Source organism: Hemiscyllium ocellatum, chromosome 30 (genome assembly GCF_020745735.1).
Source record: "Hemiscyllium ocellatum isolate sHemOce1 chromosome 30, sHemOce1.pat.X.cur, whole genome shotgun sequence".
Classification (NCBI taxonomy): domain Eukaryota; kingdom Metazoa; phylum Chordata; class Chondrichthyes; order Orectolobiformes; family Hemiscylliidae; genus Hemiscyllium; species Hemiscyllium ocellatum.
In genome coordinates, this window is record NC_083430.1 from 48,613,797 (window position 1) to 48,632,769 (window position 18,973).

Genomic DNA, 18,973 nt, shown 5'->3' on the forward strand with positions numbered 1-18,973 from the left:
CCTTTCTATCTATCACAGGAATTTCCCGCTGCTATACTAACTGCTGTGTACATCCTGCCCCAAGCAAAGGTTGAGGAAGCTCTGGATGTGCAGTACACCACCACTAACACCCTGGAGATGGAACACTCAGAGGCCCTTTTATTGTGACAGGCAACTTCAATCAAGCCAATCCAAGGAAGGTGTTGCCCGAGTACCACCAGAACATTACCTGTCCCACCAGGGGCCCGAACATTTTAAACCACTGTGAAAGATGCCCACCACTCCATCCCCCTCATTTTGGAAACTCTGACCACAATGCCGTGTTTCTTCTCCCGGATTACAGGCAAATGCTCAAGCAGGAGACCCCCCTCATGGATACAGGTCCAGTGCTGGTCGGGGGAGGCAGAGGGTCAACGCTGGTGCTGTCTGGAATCAGCTGATTGGGCCGTGTTCAAACAGGTCGCAGGTACCTTGGACAAGTATGTCACCACCATCACAGACTTTATCAGCAAGTGTGTGGAGGACTGCACACCAAGGAAGTCAATCCGGGTGTTCCCCAACAGGAAACCCTGGATGAATCAGGACGTACAGAATCTGCTAGAAACCAGGCGTGAGGCCTTCAGATCAGGAGACCTACTCAAATATAAGGAATCCAAGTATGACCTTTGCAGAGCAATTAAGAATCCAAGGACCAATACCGATCCAAACTAGAGACTCAGACAGACACCCAGCAATTATGGCAAGGACTGAACAATATCACAGTTTTCAAAAAAAGAGGCAGTGCAAGATAGAAGATGATGACATATTCCTCCCAGATCATCACAGCACCTTCAATGCTCACTTTGAGCAGAGTTTCAGTGGAGAGGTAACACCTATTCCGACAAGTCCTGATGAACCTATCCCAACAGTCACTGCATCAGACGTCAGATCAGTTTTCCTTCATGTGAATCCAAGGAAAGTGATGGGACCAGACGGAGTACCAGGCTGTGCACTCAGAGCATGAGCAGATCAACTGGCAGAGGTTGTCTCGGACATCTTCAACCTCTCCCTGCAGCAGACCACTGTCCCTGCCTGTTCCAAGACGGCCAACATCATCCCTGTGCCTAAGGCAGCTCATGCAGCGTGTCTCAATGACTACCGCCCAGTGGCCCTAACCTCGGGGGCCATGAAGTGCTTTGAAAGGCTGGTCATGGCATTAATCAACTCCAGCCTCCCCACTACTCCTGACCCACTCCAATTTGCCTATCAGACCAATAGATCCACGTCAGATGCCTTATGTCATATCAATTACCCTTCACTCCTCCCTAGAACATCTTGACACCAAGAACAGCTACGTAAGAATCCTCCTCATTGACTACAGTTCAGCCTTCAACACTATTACCCCATCGAGACTGATTACTAAACTTAGTGATCTCAGACTAAGGCCCACTCTCTGCAACTGGATCCTCAGTTTCCTAACCCACAGGCCACAATCGGTGAAGATTGGGGACAACATTTCATTGTCACTAACGCTCAACACTGGAGCCCCCCTCCCCGAGGTGAGTACTCAGCCCCCTATTGTACTCAGTGTATACTCATGACATCACCAAATACCAAACTAATGCCATTTACAAGTTTGCTGATGACACCACCATCGTCGGTCAAATCTCAGATGGCAATGAAACAGATTACAGACGGGAGATGGATGACCTGGAAAAATAGTGCACTGAGAACAACCTAGCTCTCAATGCCGGCAAAACCAAGGAACTCATTATTGACTTTCGGCTGGATGTCACTCATAACCCCCCTACACATTAATAGCACAGAGATGGAAAGAGTGGAGTGTGTCAAACTCCTGGAAATGGTCATCTACAACAAGCTTTCTTGGACTCTTCATGTGGACGCACTGGTTACAAAGGCCCAATAACATCTCCTCTTCCTCAGGCAATTGAGAAAATTTGGCATGATGGCAAATACCCGTGCCAACTTTTCTCAATGCGCCATCGAGAGCATTCTGTCTGGATGTGTCACTACCTGGTATGGCAGCTGTACCATTCAAGAGACGGTTACAGAGAGTGGTGAACTCGGCTCGGACAATCACAAAGGCCAATCTCCCATCTATAAAATCCATCTACTAGGCCCACTGACAAGGAAAGGCAGCCAACATTCTCAAAGATCCATCCCACCCTGACAATGTTTTTCTACAACCTCTACCATTGGGGAGAAGGTACAGAAGCCTGAACACACACACCAGCCGGTTTCAAAACAATTTCTACCCTACTGTTAAAATTCTGAATGGACTCACAAACTCTTAACATTTGCCTGTATCTGTATTTTTGTTTTTGCCATCTGTTACCTATTATTTACTTATTTATACTACTTAACTCTGTGATCTGCCTGTATTGCTCGCAAGACAAAGCTTTTCACTGTGCCTTGGTACATGTGACAGTAAATAAATCAAATTCAATTCAATTCAAATTGCTTCACAGCTACCTGATGAAAAAGCAGTTCTGCAAAAGCTAGTGCTTCCAAGTAAACCTGTTGGGACTATAACCTGATGTTGTGTGATTTTTAACTTTGTCCACCCCAGTACAATGCCAGCACCTCCACATCCTAACTTTGAAAGGTACAAATTGCCTATGCCGACCAGATCTAGTCCGATTTGCCAGCACATGGTCCATATCCCTCTAAACCCTTCCTATTCAAATACTCATCCAGATGCCTTTAAATGTTGTTATTGTATCAGCCTCCACCACTTCCTCTGGTAGCTCATTCCATATACACACCACCCTCTGCATGAAAAGGTTGCTCCTTAAGTCTCTTTTAAACTTTTCCCTTCTCACCCTAAATATATGCCCTTTCATTCTGGACTCCCCCACCACATGTAAAGACCTTGTCTATTTACCCTATCCATGCCCCTCATTTATAAACCTTTATAAGGTCACCCCTCAATCTCCGACACTGCAAGGAAAAGAGTCCCAGCCTATTCCGCCTCTCCCTATAGCTCAAATCCTCCAACCTGGCAACATCCCTGTCAATCTTTTCCAAACCCTTTCAAGTTTTACAACAACATCCACTATTCCTGATGAAGGGCTTTTGCCCGAAACGTTGATTTTCCTGCTCCTTGGATGCTGGCTGAACTGCTGTGCTTTTCCAGCACCACTCTAATCTGGAATCTGGTTTCCAGTATCTGCAGTCCTTGTTTTTATCCTCCCAACACCTATACTCAATGCTCTAACCAATAAAGGAAAGCATTCCAAATGTCTTCTTCACTATCCCATCTAAGTGTGACTCCACTTTCGAGGAACTATGAACCTGCCAGGACTTTACCATTCAGCGTATAAGTCCAGCTCTGATTTGCCTTTCCAAAATGTAGCACCTCACATTTACCTAAATTAAACTCCATCTGCCACTCCTTAGCTCATTGGTCCATCTCATCAAGATCCCATTGCATTACCCTTTCCCATGCTAGCAGTGTAATTGTGGTGAAAACATAGCATTTACAAGTGAAGAACTAAAAAGTAATTCTGCCGTCAATTAGAATGACATAAAACAAATTTATATTCTCATGTGAAAAATAGTATAAATTAGTTGTATAAACACAACAGGCCACTTATGGTGTTTCTTGTTTACCAAATGTGAAAAAGATATGTTGAAAAATATTTGACACATTAAATGGTGCTTTTAAGTAGTAATCTAATTGTTGCTGTTATGATTTACATTTAAGCATGATGTATTTCCAAACACATCTAGAAACAGGAAGTAGAATATTATTATTGTGTATTCTTATTTTGACTGAGTAAAAAGGGTACTTCTTCTCATTATTAAAATATTTTTTAAATCACATTTTAATAGACTAGATTGTGTTTGCTTATTAATTCTGGTAAGATGATTCATTTACGATTTCTCTAGCGTAATATGAAAGCATGTTTTTTTTCAAATGTATAATGAAAATGTTGGTGTAGACATGGGCCAGAGGTATGGCCCAGTGGTAATTACACCTTCAGGTGGTAGTAAGGAACAATGTCAAATTTGATCCATGTCTGTCCTGAATGAACCTTTATTTGGTTGGAGCACAATGAGCAATCACAAAGTGTAAGACTGGCTGACCTCAGCTCTGACCTCAGGTTCTGTAAAGTCAATGGAAGAATAACTTGTGTACCACTGTGTTGATAAGATGTGGAAGGTGGTGTAGTAACAGTAACAGAAACACTAACTATTTCATGAATTTGTATCCATCTCTTCACAAAACAAGATTGTACTTATGAGTTACTCAAGGCAAATGTAAAGAAACATAGTTAGGTTTCCTGGAACAGGAAAGATATTGGTGCTAATAGAAGCTAAAGAGTGAACATATATGATAATGGTGTTGAGATTTGAATAGTCAAGACATTTTAACTTGTCTGGTCATTTATTAACATTTATATTTTAATATTAACTGCTTGAAATGTTATACTACATGAGGCAAATGTAAATAAATCCATTGATGTTCCAGCATACGTTGTTTTCAGTGACGCCAATTTTCAAACCATTGTGAATCAATTACATATACTATTGAAAAATCAAAACATAAAAGTATGAAACTGACCCCAAAGTTCATAAAATTGGACCTTTTGAATGCTTCAGAAGTACCAGTTAGTTGATCAAATCCTTATTATAATGAATGCCGTGAAATTGCAAAACTTTCAAAATGATCATTTGTTCAGTTAAGGGCTAAAAATCTGGTTTCTTTGAGTCATTTGAAGATTTGATACAATTCATGAGACACAATCAGCAAGATATCAGAAACAGAAGATTCAGTTCAGCAATGTAACATTCCATCATGTTTGTAAATACTTTAGTTTATTTGCTGGGAAATCATTAAACCATTGAAGTGACTTTGTACCTCAAACAGAAAGGTAAGTAGTTTTTCCTTTATTTTAAGAATACAATTTTGTTGAAGTTTATGTTGGTTGGGGAGGGAGGAGTTCAACATATTGTGAAATTCTCTTTAAAATGAACAATAAAGCAAATAAAGATTAATGTATGCAAACTGACAACTTATGATCCAAACTGAGGTTGACTTTTATGGTGACTCTGTAGCTTCTTTAATAATTTAGTTGACAAAGAAATTATATAATGTTTGATTATGTTAATGCTAAATTATCCAGTCTTATACAATCAATCAGCCTCAGTATTAACATAAGAAATAAGAGTGGGCCACATTGTTTCTCTAATCCCTCCACCATTCAAGTTAGTAGCTGATCTTTGACTCTCCTCTACCTTCCTACTTGCTTCATGTAATACTTGATACTCTTCAGTCTAAATATCTGCCCATCTCTATCCTGAATATACTTATTGACTGATCATCCATCGGGCACTGTGGTAGAGTTCCAGATTTATAATTACAGAAATTTCTAATGTCAGTCTTAAATAGCATATATCCCTTGTTCTAGACTTTATAGACAGGGGAAACAGTCTCTCAGCATCTACTTTCTCAAGTCATAGAGCATTACAGCACGGAATTAAACCCTTCGGTCCAATTCATCCATGCCATCCAGATATTCTATATTAATCTAGTCCCATTTGCCAGCACTTGGCCCATATCCCTCCAAATCTTTCCTATTCATATACCCATCCAGATGCCATTTAAATGTTGTATTTGTAACAACCTCCACCACTTCCTCTGGCAGCTCATTCCATACACACAGCACCTTGTGTGAGAAAGAATTGCCCTTAGGTCTGTTTTAAATCTTTCCCCTCTTATCTTAAACCTATGCTTTCTAATTTTGAACTCCCCTACCCTGGGGAAAAGACCTTAACTATTCACCCTAACCATGGCCCTCATGATTTTATAAAATCACTCGTCAGCCTGTGATGCCCCAGGGAAAATAGCCCCAGCCTATTTAGCCTCTCTCTATAGCTTAAATCCTCCAACCCCAGTAAATTCTTGTAGATTGTTTCTGAACCCTTTGAAGTTTGACAACATATTTCGGATAGTAGGGAGACGAAAACTGAATGCAGTATTCCAAAAGTGACCTAATCAATGCCCTGTACAGCCACAACATAACCTCCCAACTCCTTCACTCAATGGTCTGACCAGTAAAGCAAAACAAACCAATTGCCTTTACTATCCTGCTTACCTGTGACTCCACTTTCAAGGAACTATGATCCTGCATTCCTCTCAGAAATTTTTAATACTTGAATAAGCTTGCCTTATATTCTTCTAACCGCAATGGCATAAGCCCATTTTACCTTATGCAGGACCCTTGCAATCCCTGTTGGAATGTGTGAAGCAGCTCAGACAGAACTGTGATGTCCTGACAATCATGTCAACTTAGTGTTTAGCCTAAAGTAAAACATGGAGTCAATGAGAAAGGCTAAGTCACTGGAAATGAAAGCTATTGTGCTGGAATTGATTAGCCTAATTCTGTGTTACAAAAGATAAATTGACTCAAAGACACATCATACTCATCTTGGTCACGGTCATGATTTATAGTAGATGAGCAGATTCCAGTAGCAATACTGCTATTTGTCACAATTCCCTCTTCCCACATCCAATTTCATCTCTTTGTGATTTATGCTTTACTATAGTGCCAAAGAAAATAGCAGCCCAGTCCTTCACTGAGTGGTTATTCTGATGCTTAGCAAGAGGAGCTGTCATTGTTATACTGGTCCTCTTTCGATGTTCATCGACGCACTTGAAGTTCAGAGCTGACCCGTGCAAAATAAAACAGGGTGATCAAACGAAATTTTATTTGACAGGTGTAATGTTGTGATGCTATTTTCCATACCTGGGCAGACATCCACTGGGGAATAGAGATTCAGGAGAAGGAGTTGATCACTGAAGATTGAAATGATGAGAAATAGTTTCACACAGAGGGTCATGAATATTTTGAATTCTCTAGTGAAGGGAGCTATGATGCTTGGTTGCTAAGCATATTCTAGGCAGATTAATAGATCGTTGGATAAGAGGAGGGTCAAGAGGTGTGAGAAATAGCAGGGACAGTTCAAGGGACCAGGTTGCCTAATCCTGTTTATATTTTTATTCTATGACTTTACACCAATCCACCATTATTTAAAAATCGCCTTTAATGAGAAAAAGAGGAGTGGTGCACACACAGATGCCATGAATTGTAACTAGAGATAGACAATTTTTAAGCATGGAATAAAATTGTTGCTGAATTAATTGTGTAAGTAAAACATTGCCTATTACCAAAGAGAAGAAACTACTTCCTTTAAGCTTTGTAAAACTAAAATATCTGGCAACACTTAAATTAAAATATAATTCTACAATGTAAATACTCTAGCCACATCCGCACAAATATATTTATTAAATCTCAGTGACAAAACAGTTTGTATAACAATCTCTAATACTCAAGTGTAACAGTAGATAGTCTTTCAGACGACATATCGAACCAGTCATTGGAAAAATATACAACATATTAATTGCACCAATAAGAAAACATAGGTAGACTCGTGTTTAAATTTTGAGCTTCATCTTCTAAAGTCTATTCTGACAGTACTTAATTCTTGAAATAGCTTTCCTGATTTCTTTATGTTTACAAGTTGTCTAAAGTTGCACTGATCAAACTGCAAAACTTGCACATTTTAGTTACGTAAGGACCCTTTTAGATAGGAACAATACATTAAATTTCATCCCCACTCCCTCCCAATTTTCTCCCTTTCCAGAAGCTACTTACTGAATGGGGATGCATCTCCATGGTCACAGTTGCTGTCTCTTAAATTGTCAAAGTGACCACTCTTAAAACATGTGCTGAGGTATTGAAATTGAAACCAGAGGACACAGTTTAAAAATAAGGGGTAGGCCATTTAGAACAGAGTTGAGGAGAAACTTCTTCACCCAGAGTGGTGGGTGTATGGAATGCTCTGCCCCAGAAGGCTGTGAAGGCCAAGTCTCTGGATACTTTCAAGAAAGAGTTGGATAGAGCTCTTAAAGATAGTGGAATCAAGGGTTATGGGGATAAGGCAGGAACAGGATACTGACTGAGGATGATCAGCCATGATCATAATGAATGGTGGTACTGGCTTGAAGGGCAGAATGGCCTACTCCTGCACCTATTGTCTATTGTTTGATTAGTTGCAAGGGCACAGAGATTGAGAAGAACAGCTGAGACTCACTTTCGTCTCATCCGGTTTCTACACACATAAACGGCACCTGCCAGCAAGTGCTGCAGCTGGAACTCTCAGTCTTTTTGGAAAAAAGTCCATAGTTGTGGTCAAAGTAGTACATCATACAATTCCCACTACTGCATCAACTGAGACCAAATATCAAACCAACATAAGACATGGATTGGCTGCAAAGCTTAACAAAACCAGTTAATCCCAATTTCATATAAAAGAAAAAAAATTTTGCCCAGTGCTGTTTTCAGCCAGTTTTGAATGTCCATAAACAATAACAAAAAGGTTTCACATCTCTATACACTGCAACTTCCACTGTAAAGCCTTTGGGGATTTCCAGAGGTCGTAAAAGGCACCATATACATATAAGTAACTCTTCCATTTAATTGGTGCCTTCATGATCATTGTATTTTACAGCCAGTGAAGTGAGCATTGCTGTTATAATGTCATGCAAAGAGTTCATATTGTTTGCTAAGCTCCATAACACCCACAAGCATCTTGGAAACAGCAGTTATGAATCGAGACCTTTTTGAATGTCAAGTCTATGTTTCTGCATATTTAAAAAGCCGGAACGAAGCAGAACATTTTTCTGAAAACAATTTTGAACACAGAATTTTGGCCATTTCTGTCTTGGGGGAAAATGTGTACAAAAAATACAACATTTGTCTTTTGCCTTCAGGACAAATTGATAGAACATTTGGCAGAAACACTTTTTTCTGGGATCCAAAACATTTCTGCCCATACATTAAACATGCCCCTGGGGAGTGTGAAAGTTTCTGAGAGAATTTGGTTATTCTGTTCAACTAGGGATGGCAGTAGAAATTATAATCACAGTTTCCCTCTCACAAACACTGATGGAAGAGAAACTGCTTGATGAACACAGAATCAGAAGCTCTATTCCATGATGTTCAGGTTTTCTCGACACATTCTTTTTAACTTTTATCTTATAAACGCACAAGAAAATGTTACCTGTGCTGAATGGTGATGATCAGACCCGCCAGCACTTTCTGATACCAAGACTATGTAAATACATCTCTAACCAGTTCCTTGAAAATTAGACACTGGGTGAATCACCAATTTCCATTTGTCCCTAATAGGAATCTTTGGGTAAAATTTATATTATGGAATTTGTTAAACAAACAATTCTAGGCACTGCCATAAACATATACAATATACATAAAGCATCAAGGACTTCAAAAAGAACAAGTGAGAAGTGTATAAACATTTACTTCACTCCTTTAAGACATTTTACCTTTGAAGATGCAAGGAAGACTTCTGAACTCAATAAACACTGTTTAGCCTTACACACATTTGGTTTTGCAGTTTTACTGAAAGCTCATATGCATGCACAGAACAGAATTCCACAGGCAACAAATAACTTAACCGGTCAATCTTTTAGGGTATCTCATATAAGTTGAACCAATTAGCCCAGATCACATGTCAAATCTGGGAAATTCTTGGGTTATTGGAAAGTCAAGCCCAGCATCTGAAATAGTTTCAAAAGCTACTCCTGAGAAAAAGACAATCATTTTTGCCTAAGTGACTGATCAATACTCTGAATGGAATGTTGGTTTTTCCTATGAGTTTTTCAATGTGTGCTTTGTTAATTAGACCAGACCAAGGCTGCCAAGTTATAACAAATATCTGCTATCTTAGAGTGCAGCTGATTTTATTTTTATACAGCATCAATGTGCTATGTCACCATGGATTATTTGGGGAACTGTATGCATTGTGGGGGGACAATTCTACAAGGGATGTACATTTTAAAAAGGTTGCAGTTAATATACTGAGAAATTAAATACTGTTCGTAAAAGTGACTTGAACACTTTAGGTACAACTGAAAACTACAACACTCAGCTTCTTACATTCTAATATACTTTCCTTCATTGGAAACATAAGGTCATTGGTTTGTAAAATAAAAAATATGGCTCAAAGTACAAAATGCAGCAATAATAAAGCTTGTGGTGTTGTGATAAGGTTAATGCTTAAATCCCACCACAAAAGAAACAAAGTATTTCTTGGTAGGATTCTGTATTTCATTAGAAATCTTTTGAGATAATGTCTTACAGAAAAGACTCTCTCAGGAAAGTGGAATTCCTGGATTTGAAATCAGTTTTCATGTAAAACTTTTAATCCTCTTCTTGAAGCATCTCCTCGATTTCTTTCTCCCAGGCTTCACTGACGTTTGCTTTCACATCAATAATTTCAAACTCTTGAAGTTCTCTTTGCAGTTCCTTTTCCCACTCTGGAATGTCATCTGTTTAGGATAGAAGAGTGGGAAATCTGTGCACATTTACAACTATTAATAAATAAATGTTAGATTTAATAACTAGTGTAATTATGACCAGGCTTAGCACCAATAGGTTAGTTTGACAATATTGCAGTTTTAAAAAGATGTGTTTTGTCCTGGTTTCATTTAGAGAAAGATTGGGGGACAGATACTGAGCAGTGTGTGAGAAGCATAGAGTTTTTAAAAAAATGTTGTAACCACAGAAGCAGCCTGAGTTTGTGTGGTCGAACTCCCACAGAATGAGGGATTTTAGGTTCAATTTTCAGCAGTTGCTTTTGGGGTCTTGAAGTGGAAATGATTTTTCCCTCTCTCAATTACAGCCAAAAGCTTAAGGGGTTCTCTTCCTGGGCCGCTTGATTGCGTGTGAATTTGCAAGGGGTGTGTTTACGCAATGTCACTATATTAGAATATTTAATTAGTAATAGTTACAGTACCCATTATTCTGTTAAGTTTTCCAATAGAGTTAAGCAAATCTGAACTGCTCTTTCTTTTGCTGTAGTGTTTGATTTTACCTTCTTAATATATATTAAGAGGGATCTGATCTGATCCAAAACAGTTAGGAATCAGTCCAAACAAAAACAGTCACATTTCCTGCTCGAGATGAATATCCAGTAATTTGGCATCTTAGTGAACAACAGGATCAAATCAATTTGACCACAAACTTCCAGGCCCCAACACTATGTTTACATTTACTTGACACACAAGTTGACACCCCCAATCCTTTCTCAACCATGACATATTAAACTCACATTAACAGTCAACTTCTCACCCGATAAATGCAGGCTTTACTTACCAGTGACTTATAACTGGGTGCAAGGGGTTCAGCAGACAATGCCAATTATGTTCAAGAGGGTACCTCAACATTCTCTAAAGGCAGTTAGTTTTACCTTATAGGAGGATAGACTGATGAAGTTGGGCCAATTCTCCTTGGAGAGAAGTCTACCTGATGGAAGTTTTCAAAACCATGAGCGGGCCAGGTAGAATAGGTAAGGAGAAACTTCCCACTTGTAAAAAGTAACAAGAATGTAGGGGCATACATTTTAAATAATTTACAAAAGGGTGTTATGCAAAAAAAACATTCTCAATCATTGAGTCTGCAATGCACTACCTGAAAAGGTGTGGTGAAGGGGAGTTTAATTGAGGTATTCAAGGCGGCATTGGACAATTACTTGCACAAAAATAACATGGAAGGATATGGGAAAAAAGCAGGAGACTGGCACGAGGTAATGATGCTCATTTAACAAGCCAGTGCCGTCAGGATGGGCTGAATAGCCTTCATCTGTGCAATAACACACTGTGACATGGATATAAAAGCTGACCTGCCAAGCAACACTCATGTTGTGAATTATTTTTTAAAAATATCTTAATATCTAAATATAGGCCAGATTCAGTTTGTTCATTTTGGATCTATCTGGCTATTGAGTAAATAATAAGAGTGAGTAAATAATAATAAGATTCAAGATACACTACATATTACTTAGGGCCTAAGAAAATGTGGTGTCAAATTGCTCATGACTGAACCTTGCAATAGTCCTTTGTCTGGAGAATTCCCTCACAGTGTACAGTGTCTTAAAGGGTGGAGTCAAATTACTCAAGAGCTGTGGCTTCTTCCTATAACTTATAGTTCAGGCTAATTAGAGCCACTGGTGGCTCAGGGAGACCAGGTATTCCATATTACTCAGTTACCAATATTCCACAAAAAAATTTTTGAGAAACCATTTTATCCAAGAGACCTGAATTTTTGGGGCGTAGCAAGAATCAAAAAGGATAATTTTGGAAAATCCCTTGCAAAAATATTTTACTTCCTTACTTTGTTAATGTCTGTACTCTAAGTATGTTACCTTGTGCCTTTACAACCCTTGTCTGATAACATTATAATACTAATAATTATGATTAGGGACAGCACAGTGGTTAGCATTGCTGCTTCTCTGCACCAGGAACCAGAGTTAGATTCCGCCTAATTGTGCAAGCTCTACACAGACATTCTCTCTGTATCTGCGTGGGTTTCCTCTGTGTGCTCCAGCTTCCTCCCATAGTCCAAAGATGTGCAGATTAGGTGGATTGGCCAGGCTAAATTGCCCAGCATAGGACAAAGTCTGGTTGAAGATTTGTAGCTCGGGTGTCCGTTGTTGTGGTTCTGCTCGCCGAGCTGGAAGTTTTTGCTGCAAACGTTTCGTTCCCTGGCTAGGGAACATCATCAGTGCTATTGGAGCCTCCTGTGAAGCGCTGCTTTGATGTTTCTTCCAGTATTTATAGTGGTTTGTTCTTGCCGCTTCCGGGTGTCAGTTTCAGCTGTAGTAGTTTGTATGTGGGGTCCAGGTCGATGTGTCTGTTGATGGATGTTCTTGCCGTTTCCGGGTGTCAGTTTCAGCTGTAGTGGTTTGTATATTGGGTCCAGGTCCATGTGTCTGTTAATGGAGTTAGTGGATGAATGCCATGCCTCTAGGAATTCCCTGGCTGTTCTCTGTCTGGCTTGTCCTATGATGGTAGTGTTTTCCCCGTCAAATTCATGTTCCTGGTTGTCTGAGTGTATGGCTACTAGGGATAGCTGGTCGTGTCGTTTTGTGGTTAGCTGATGTTCATGGATGCGGATTGTTAGCTGTCTTCCTGTTTGTCCTATATAGTGTTTTGTGCAGTCCTTGCATGGTATTTTATAAACTACATTAGTTTGGCTCGTGCTGGCTATTGGGTCCTTTGTTCTAGTGAGTTGTTGTCTGAGTGTGGAAGTTGGCTTGTGTGCTGTTATGAGTCCTAAGGGTCGCAGTAGTCTGGCTGTCAGTTCTGAGACGCTCCTGACGTATGGTAGTGTGTCTAGTCCTTTTGGTTGTGGCATGTCCTCATTCCGTGGTCTATCTCTTAGGCATCTGGTGATAAAGTTGCGCGGGTATCCGTTTTTGGCGAATACCTTGTATAGGTGTTCCTCTTCCTCTTTTCGCAGTTCTGGTGTACTGCAGTGTGTTGTGGCTCTTTTGAATAGTGTCCTGATGCAGCTTCGTTTGTGTGTGTTGGGGTGGTTACTTTCATAGTTTAGGACTTGGTCTGTGTGTGTTGGTTTCCTGTGTACCCTTGTGGTGAATTCTCCGTTGGGTGTTCTCTCTACTGACACGTCTAGGAATGGGAGTTGGCTATCCTTTTCCTCTTCTCTCGTGAATCGTATTCCTGTGAGTGTGGCGTTGATGATTCGGTGTGTTTTTTCTATTTCTGTGTTTTTGATGATTACAAAGGTGTCATCTACGTATCTGATCCAGAGTTTGGGTTGGATTTGTGGTAGGGCTGTATGTTCTAACCTTTGCATAACTGCCTCTGCTATGAGTCCCGAGATTGGTGATCCCATGGGTGTTCCGTTGATTTGTTCGTATATCTGATTGTTGAATGTAAAGTGTGTGGTGAGGCACAGGTCTAGTAGTTTAAGTATGCCGTCCTTGTTGATAGGTTCGGCCTCCTGTGTTCTGTTATGTATGTCCAGTAGGTTGGCTATTGTTTCTCTGGCTAGGGTTTTGTCAATTGATGTGAACAGTGCCGTCACGTCGAATGATACCATGGTTTCTTCTTTGTCTATGTGTGTATTCCTGATGATGTCCAAGAATTCCTGTGTTGATTGTATGGAGTGTTTGGATCCGCTGCCTCACCACACACTTTACATTCAACAATCAGATATACGAACAAATCAACGGAACACCCATGGGATCACCAATCTCGGGACTCATAGCAGAGGCAGTTATGCAAAGGTTAGAACATACAGCCCTACCACAAATCCAACCCAAACTCTGGATCAGATACATGGATGACACCTTTGTAATCATCAAAAACACAGAAATAGAAAAAACACACCGAATCATCAAAGCCACACTCACAGGAATACGATTCACGAGAGAAGAGGAAAAGGATAGCCAACTCCCATTCCTAGACGTGTTAGTAGAGAGAACACCCAACGGAGAATTCACCACAAGGGTACACAGGAAACCAACACACACAGACCAAGTCCTAAACTATGAAAGTAACCACCCCAACACACACAAACGAAGCTGCATCAGGACACTATTCAAAAGAGCCACAACACACTGCAGTACACCAGAACTGCGAAAAGAGGAAGAGGAACACCTATACAAGGTATTCGCCAAAAACAGATACCCGCGCAACTTTATCACCAGATGCCTAAGAGATAGACCACGGAACGAGGACATGCCACAACCAAAAGGACTAGACACACTACCATACGTCAGGAGCGTCTCAGAACTGACAGCCAGACTACTGCGACCCTTAGGACTCATAACAGCACACAAGCCAACTTCCACACTCAGACAACAACTCACTAGAACAAAGAACCCAATAGCCAGCACGAGCCAAACTAATATAGTTTATAAAATACCATGCAAGGACTGCACAAAACACTATATAGGACAAACAGGAAGACAGCTAACAATCCGCATCCATGAACATCAGCTAACCACAAAACGACACAACCAGCTATCCCTAGTAGCCATACACTCAGACAACCAGGAACATGAATTTGACGGGGAAAACACTACCATCATAGGACAAGCCAGACAGAGAACAGCCAGGGAATTCCTAGAGGCATGGCATTCATCCACTAACTCCATTAACAGACACATGGACCTGGACCCAATATACAAACCACTACAGCTGAAACTGACACCCGGAAACGGCAAGAACATCCATCAACAGACACATCGACCTGGACCCCACATACAAACTACTACAGCTGAAACTGACACCCGGAAGCGGCAAGAACAAACCACTATAAATACCGGAAGAAACATCAAAGCAGCGCTTCACAGGAGGCTCCAATAGCACTGATGATGTTCCCTAGCCAGGGAACGAAACGTTTGCAGCAAAAACTTCCAGCTCGGCGAACAGAACCACAACAGCATAGGACAAAGTGAGGACTGCAGATGCAGGAGATCAGAGTCAAAAAGTGTGGCGCTGGAAAAGCACAGCAAGTCAGGCAGCATCCGAGAAGCAGAAGAATCGATATTTCCGGCATAAGCCCTTCATTAGGAATGTGGTGAGGAAAAGGGGCTAAGAGATAAATAGGAATGGGGTGGAGCTGGGGGTGGTAACTGGGAAGGCGATAGGTAGATGCATGGATTCTGGATTAGTGGTGCTGGAAGAGCAGGTGCTGTAGATGCAGAGGGGGGGGGGTTATAGTGATAGTGATAGGTCAGAGCAGAGGGTAGAATGGGCAGGTGGGAAGGAAGACGGACAGGTAGGACAGTTCAAGACGGCAGTGGCAAGTTGGAGGGTTGGATGTGGGATGAGGTGATGGGGAAGGGAGATGAGGAAATTGGTGAAACCGACGTTGATGCTGTGTGATTGGAGGGTCCCATAGTGTCCGGACAAGTTCCCAAGGCCAAATGGGATCTATCTCAGAATACTATGGGAGACAAGGGAGGAAATAGGTACTTAATAGACATCCTTGCATCCTCTCTGGCCACAGGCGAGCTTCCAGAGTACTGGAGAATGTTCAATGTTCCTTTGTTTAAGAAGGGAAACAAAAATAATCCTGGTAACTACAGGTCAGTGGCCGGGAAGCTGTTGGAAAAGACACTGAGAGATAGCATTTATTCAGGTTTAGAGGCAAATTGAATTGTTAGTCATAGGCAGCATGGGTTTGTTCAGGAAGATAGTATCTCACCAACTTGATTGAGGTTTTTGAGGATGTGACAAGAATGATTGATGAGGGAAGGGCAATGGATGTTGTCTACATGGACTTAGTACTGTATTTGATACTTGTACTTCATGGCAGGCTGGTACAAAAGATAGAGTCACATGGGATCCAGGGTGAGTTGGCTAGATGGATACAAAACTGGCTTGGTCATTGAAGACAGAGAGTATCGGCTGAAGAGTGCTTTTTGGAATGCAGATTGGTAACTAATGGTCTCCCACAGGGATCAGTGCTGGGAGCTTTGTTGTTGGTAGTAAATATAAATGACCTGAAGGAAACTGTAGATTGTCTGATTAGTAAATTTGCAGATGACCACCAGCATTGGTGGAGTTGCAGATAGTGTGGAGGATTGTCAAAGGATACAATGGGATATAGATAGATTGCAAATTTGAACAGAGAAATGTCAGATGGAATTTAATCCAGTTAAATGTGAGGTGATGCATTTTGAAAGATCAATTATAGGTGTGAATTACACAGTAAATGGCAGAACCTCAGGAGCACTGACATACAGAAGGATCTGGGCGTATGGGTCCACAGATCCCTGAGTGTGACAATATTGGTGGGTAAGGTGATCAAGAAGGTATACATCAGGCTTGCCTTCATTGGTTGGGGCACTGAATATAAAAGTTGGTAAGTTACATTACAGCTGTACAAAACTTTAGTTCGGCCACATTTGGGATATTTCGTGCAGTCCTAGTCACCACACTACCAGGTGGACGCTTTGGAGAGGGTGCAGAGAAGGTTTACCAGGATGTTGCCTGATCTGGAGGGTTTTAGTTATGAAGACAGGCTGGATAAACTCAGAATATTTTCACTGGAAAGACTGATGCTGAAGGGTGACCTGATAGAGGTTGACAAAAGTACGAGAGGCACCGATAGGGTTGTTAATCAGAGGCTCTTTCCCAGGGTTGAAAGGTCAACTACAAAAGGCCATAGGTTGAAGGTGAGAGGGGGAAAGTTTAGGGGAGAAGTGTAGAGAAAATCTTTCACACAAGAGGGTAGTGGGTGCCTGAATGCATTGCCAATGGAAGTGGTGGAAGCAGCACATTAGCAACGTTTAAGGTGTATCTTGATGGACACATGAATGGGAGGCAAACAGAGGGATAGAAACCATATATGGGCAATAAGTAGCTGGTCTATATAAGGAACAGGCGCAGGCTTGATGGGCTGAATGGCCTGTTCCTGTGCTGTACCATATTGTGTTATTGTAAGTAATTGCCTGTCTATTGATTATTGACTATATTGACACTGTTTTAAAAAAATCATTAGTCAAGGAATAATGCAGCAAGAGTCCTCACAATAAGCTCCTGAGATTAGTGATGTTATCCGTTAAACGAAAGACTAAGGCTGGGTGTAGCCTCTGGAAGTCACCGTCTTTGCCCTAGTTTTTGATATTTCCTGTCACCAACTCCCACAGATCTGTCACAGATAACACTTACTTTTCGTGTCAGTGATTCTCGATCTGTTTTGGGTGGCGTTGTCCCAGCAGCAGCTGCAGCCTCTGCTATGGTATTGCCAAATTCCAGAGATGCCAGCCTCAAAACTGACTGGCAGCTCCAGGTAGATGGGACTTCCTGCTCCAGAGTCATAATTCTGGCAGAAAACATGTCATCACCCAATCAACTGCTTGATTACTGGACTATCCAAAGGAATAGCTTCCCCTGGAAGCCCTCCTGCTTTTGGACTCAGTCTGAGAACAGGAAAATCCTGGCCTGCCTGCCTCAAAGATGAAGAAAGCTGCAATGTTAAAATGAAGAACTGTTTGCTGGTGCTTTTTATTGTGGACAAGTGTAACCTATGATAGGGTTGGACATGGGATACAAGTAAAGAAACTCATCCAGATAAAGAAATCAGTATGACTGTCCCAGGACATTAGTGGGGCCAAACAGCTGCTTTATGTACAAGCATTTCAACTGTTATTTTCCAATATTGGCTCTTGCCAAAAGAGTTGCATAATTCTTTATTTTAAATTACATAATCATGCTTTGGTCAAAAATAAAATGGTCAATGCAAGAAGTTACAATCTCAAAATTAAATAGATGTTCAAAACAGCAGATGCAGAATGGTGAGTAGCACAACAAATCATTTAGGGCAACTAGACTGTAACTTGTATGAATTATAGTGCACGAGGTGCCTGATTTATAAACATCTGAGTTTTGAACATTCATACTTTTGATGGGGATCCCATACAGGGGTGTACTAATATCAACTTTTAAGATCCAACATGCACGCATTTCCTCACACACATGAACAGCTGTTTTATATTGTACTTCATTTTGTTCTAACTTTAATATAATTTATTTGTGGACGTACTCAAAAATGAACCCAGGCACAATCTGAGACTGTCTTTACTCAGCAGAAGAATGGTGTAATTTTTTTACCCTTTTACTCCACTTTTTAAATTTGCACAGAACGTGCAACAGTTGTTTATTTCAAACCATGCTCTGATTAATCAGACCCAGAGATAAAATAGCTTTACATTTCGCCTGAACGTATACTACTTTTACGTTGTCCAAGAACTAAATAAAATAAGATTTAACTTGATATTTTTCTGTTGTACCTACCATCTTCAACAGTTGTTATCTGACCACCATTCATGCCCAACTGTTCCAGGCCTTTCAAGAAGTCTTCCTGATTCAGGGCTGATGTATCATTTGCATCGCTCACAAACTCATTTGCAACTGGACTTGTTGAAATCTCATCTGAAGGATGAACCTATAAAGGTTTTTATTAGAAATAAATTTGAAAAATCAATTCTGACCATCTTTCCTTTTTTCTCCTAGGCAAATGCTCTGAATGAAATTGGATACAATTATTTTTCTTTATGATAACCAGGGAATGTTGACAAGACTCATAGGATAGCCAGAAAAACCACGAAATAAAGAAAAATGGTGCAACTATTCAGTATATGTCAGACA

The 18,973-nt window shown here is 40.7% G+C and overlaps 1 protein-coding gene across 1 annotated transcript in view; it reads right to left on the reverse strand.

Moving 5' to 3' along the window:
* Window positions 1-9,731: 9,731 nt before the first annotated feature.
* Window positions 9,732-18,973, reverse strand: part of LOC132829844 (synapse-associated protein 1-like) — a 30,359-nt gene continuing 21,117 nt past the window's right edge. Inside the window, exons 8-9 of the mRNA XM_060847222.1 lie at window positions 18,620-18,770; window positions 9,732-10,336 (exon numbers count right to left, since the gene is read on the reverse strand). Coding sequence (XP_060703205.1) covers window positions 10,209-10,336; window positions 18,620-18,770 — 279 coding nt within the window. The 3' untranslated portion in view covers window positions 9,732-10,208. The remainder of the gene's footprint in view (window positions 10,337-18,619; window positions 18,771-18,973) is intronic.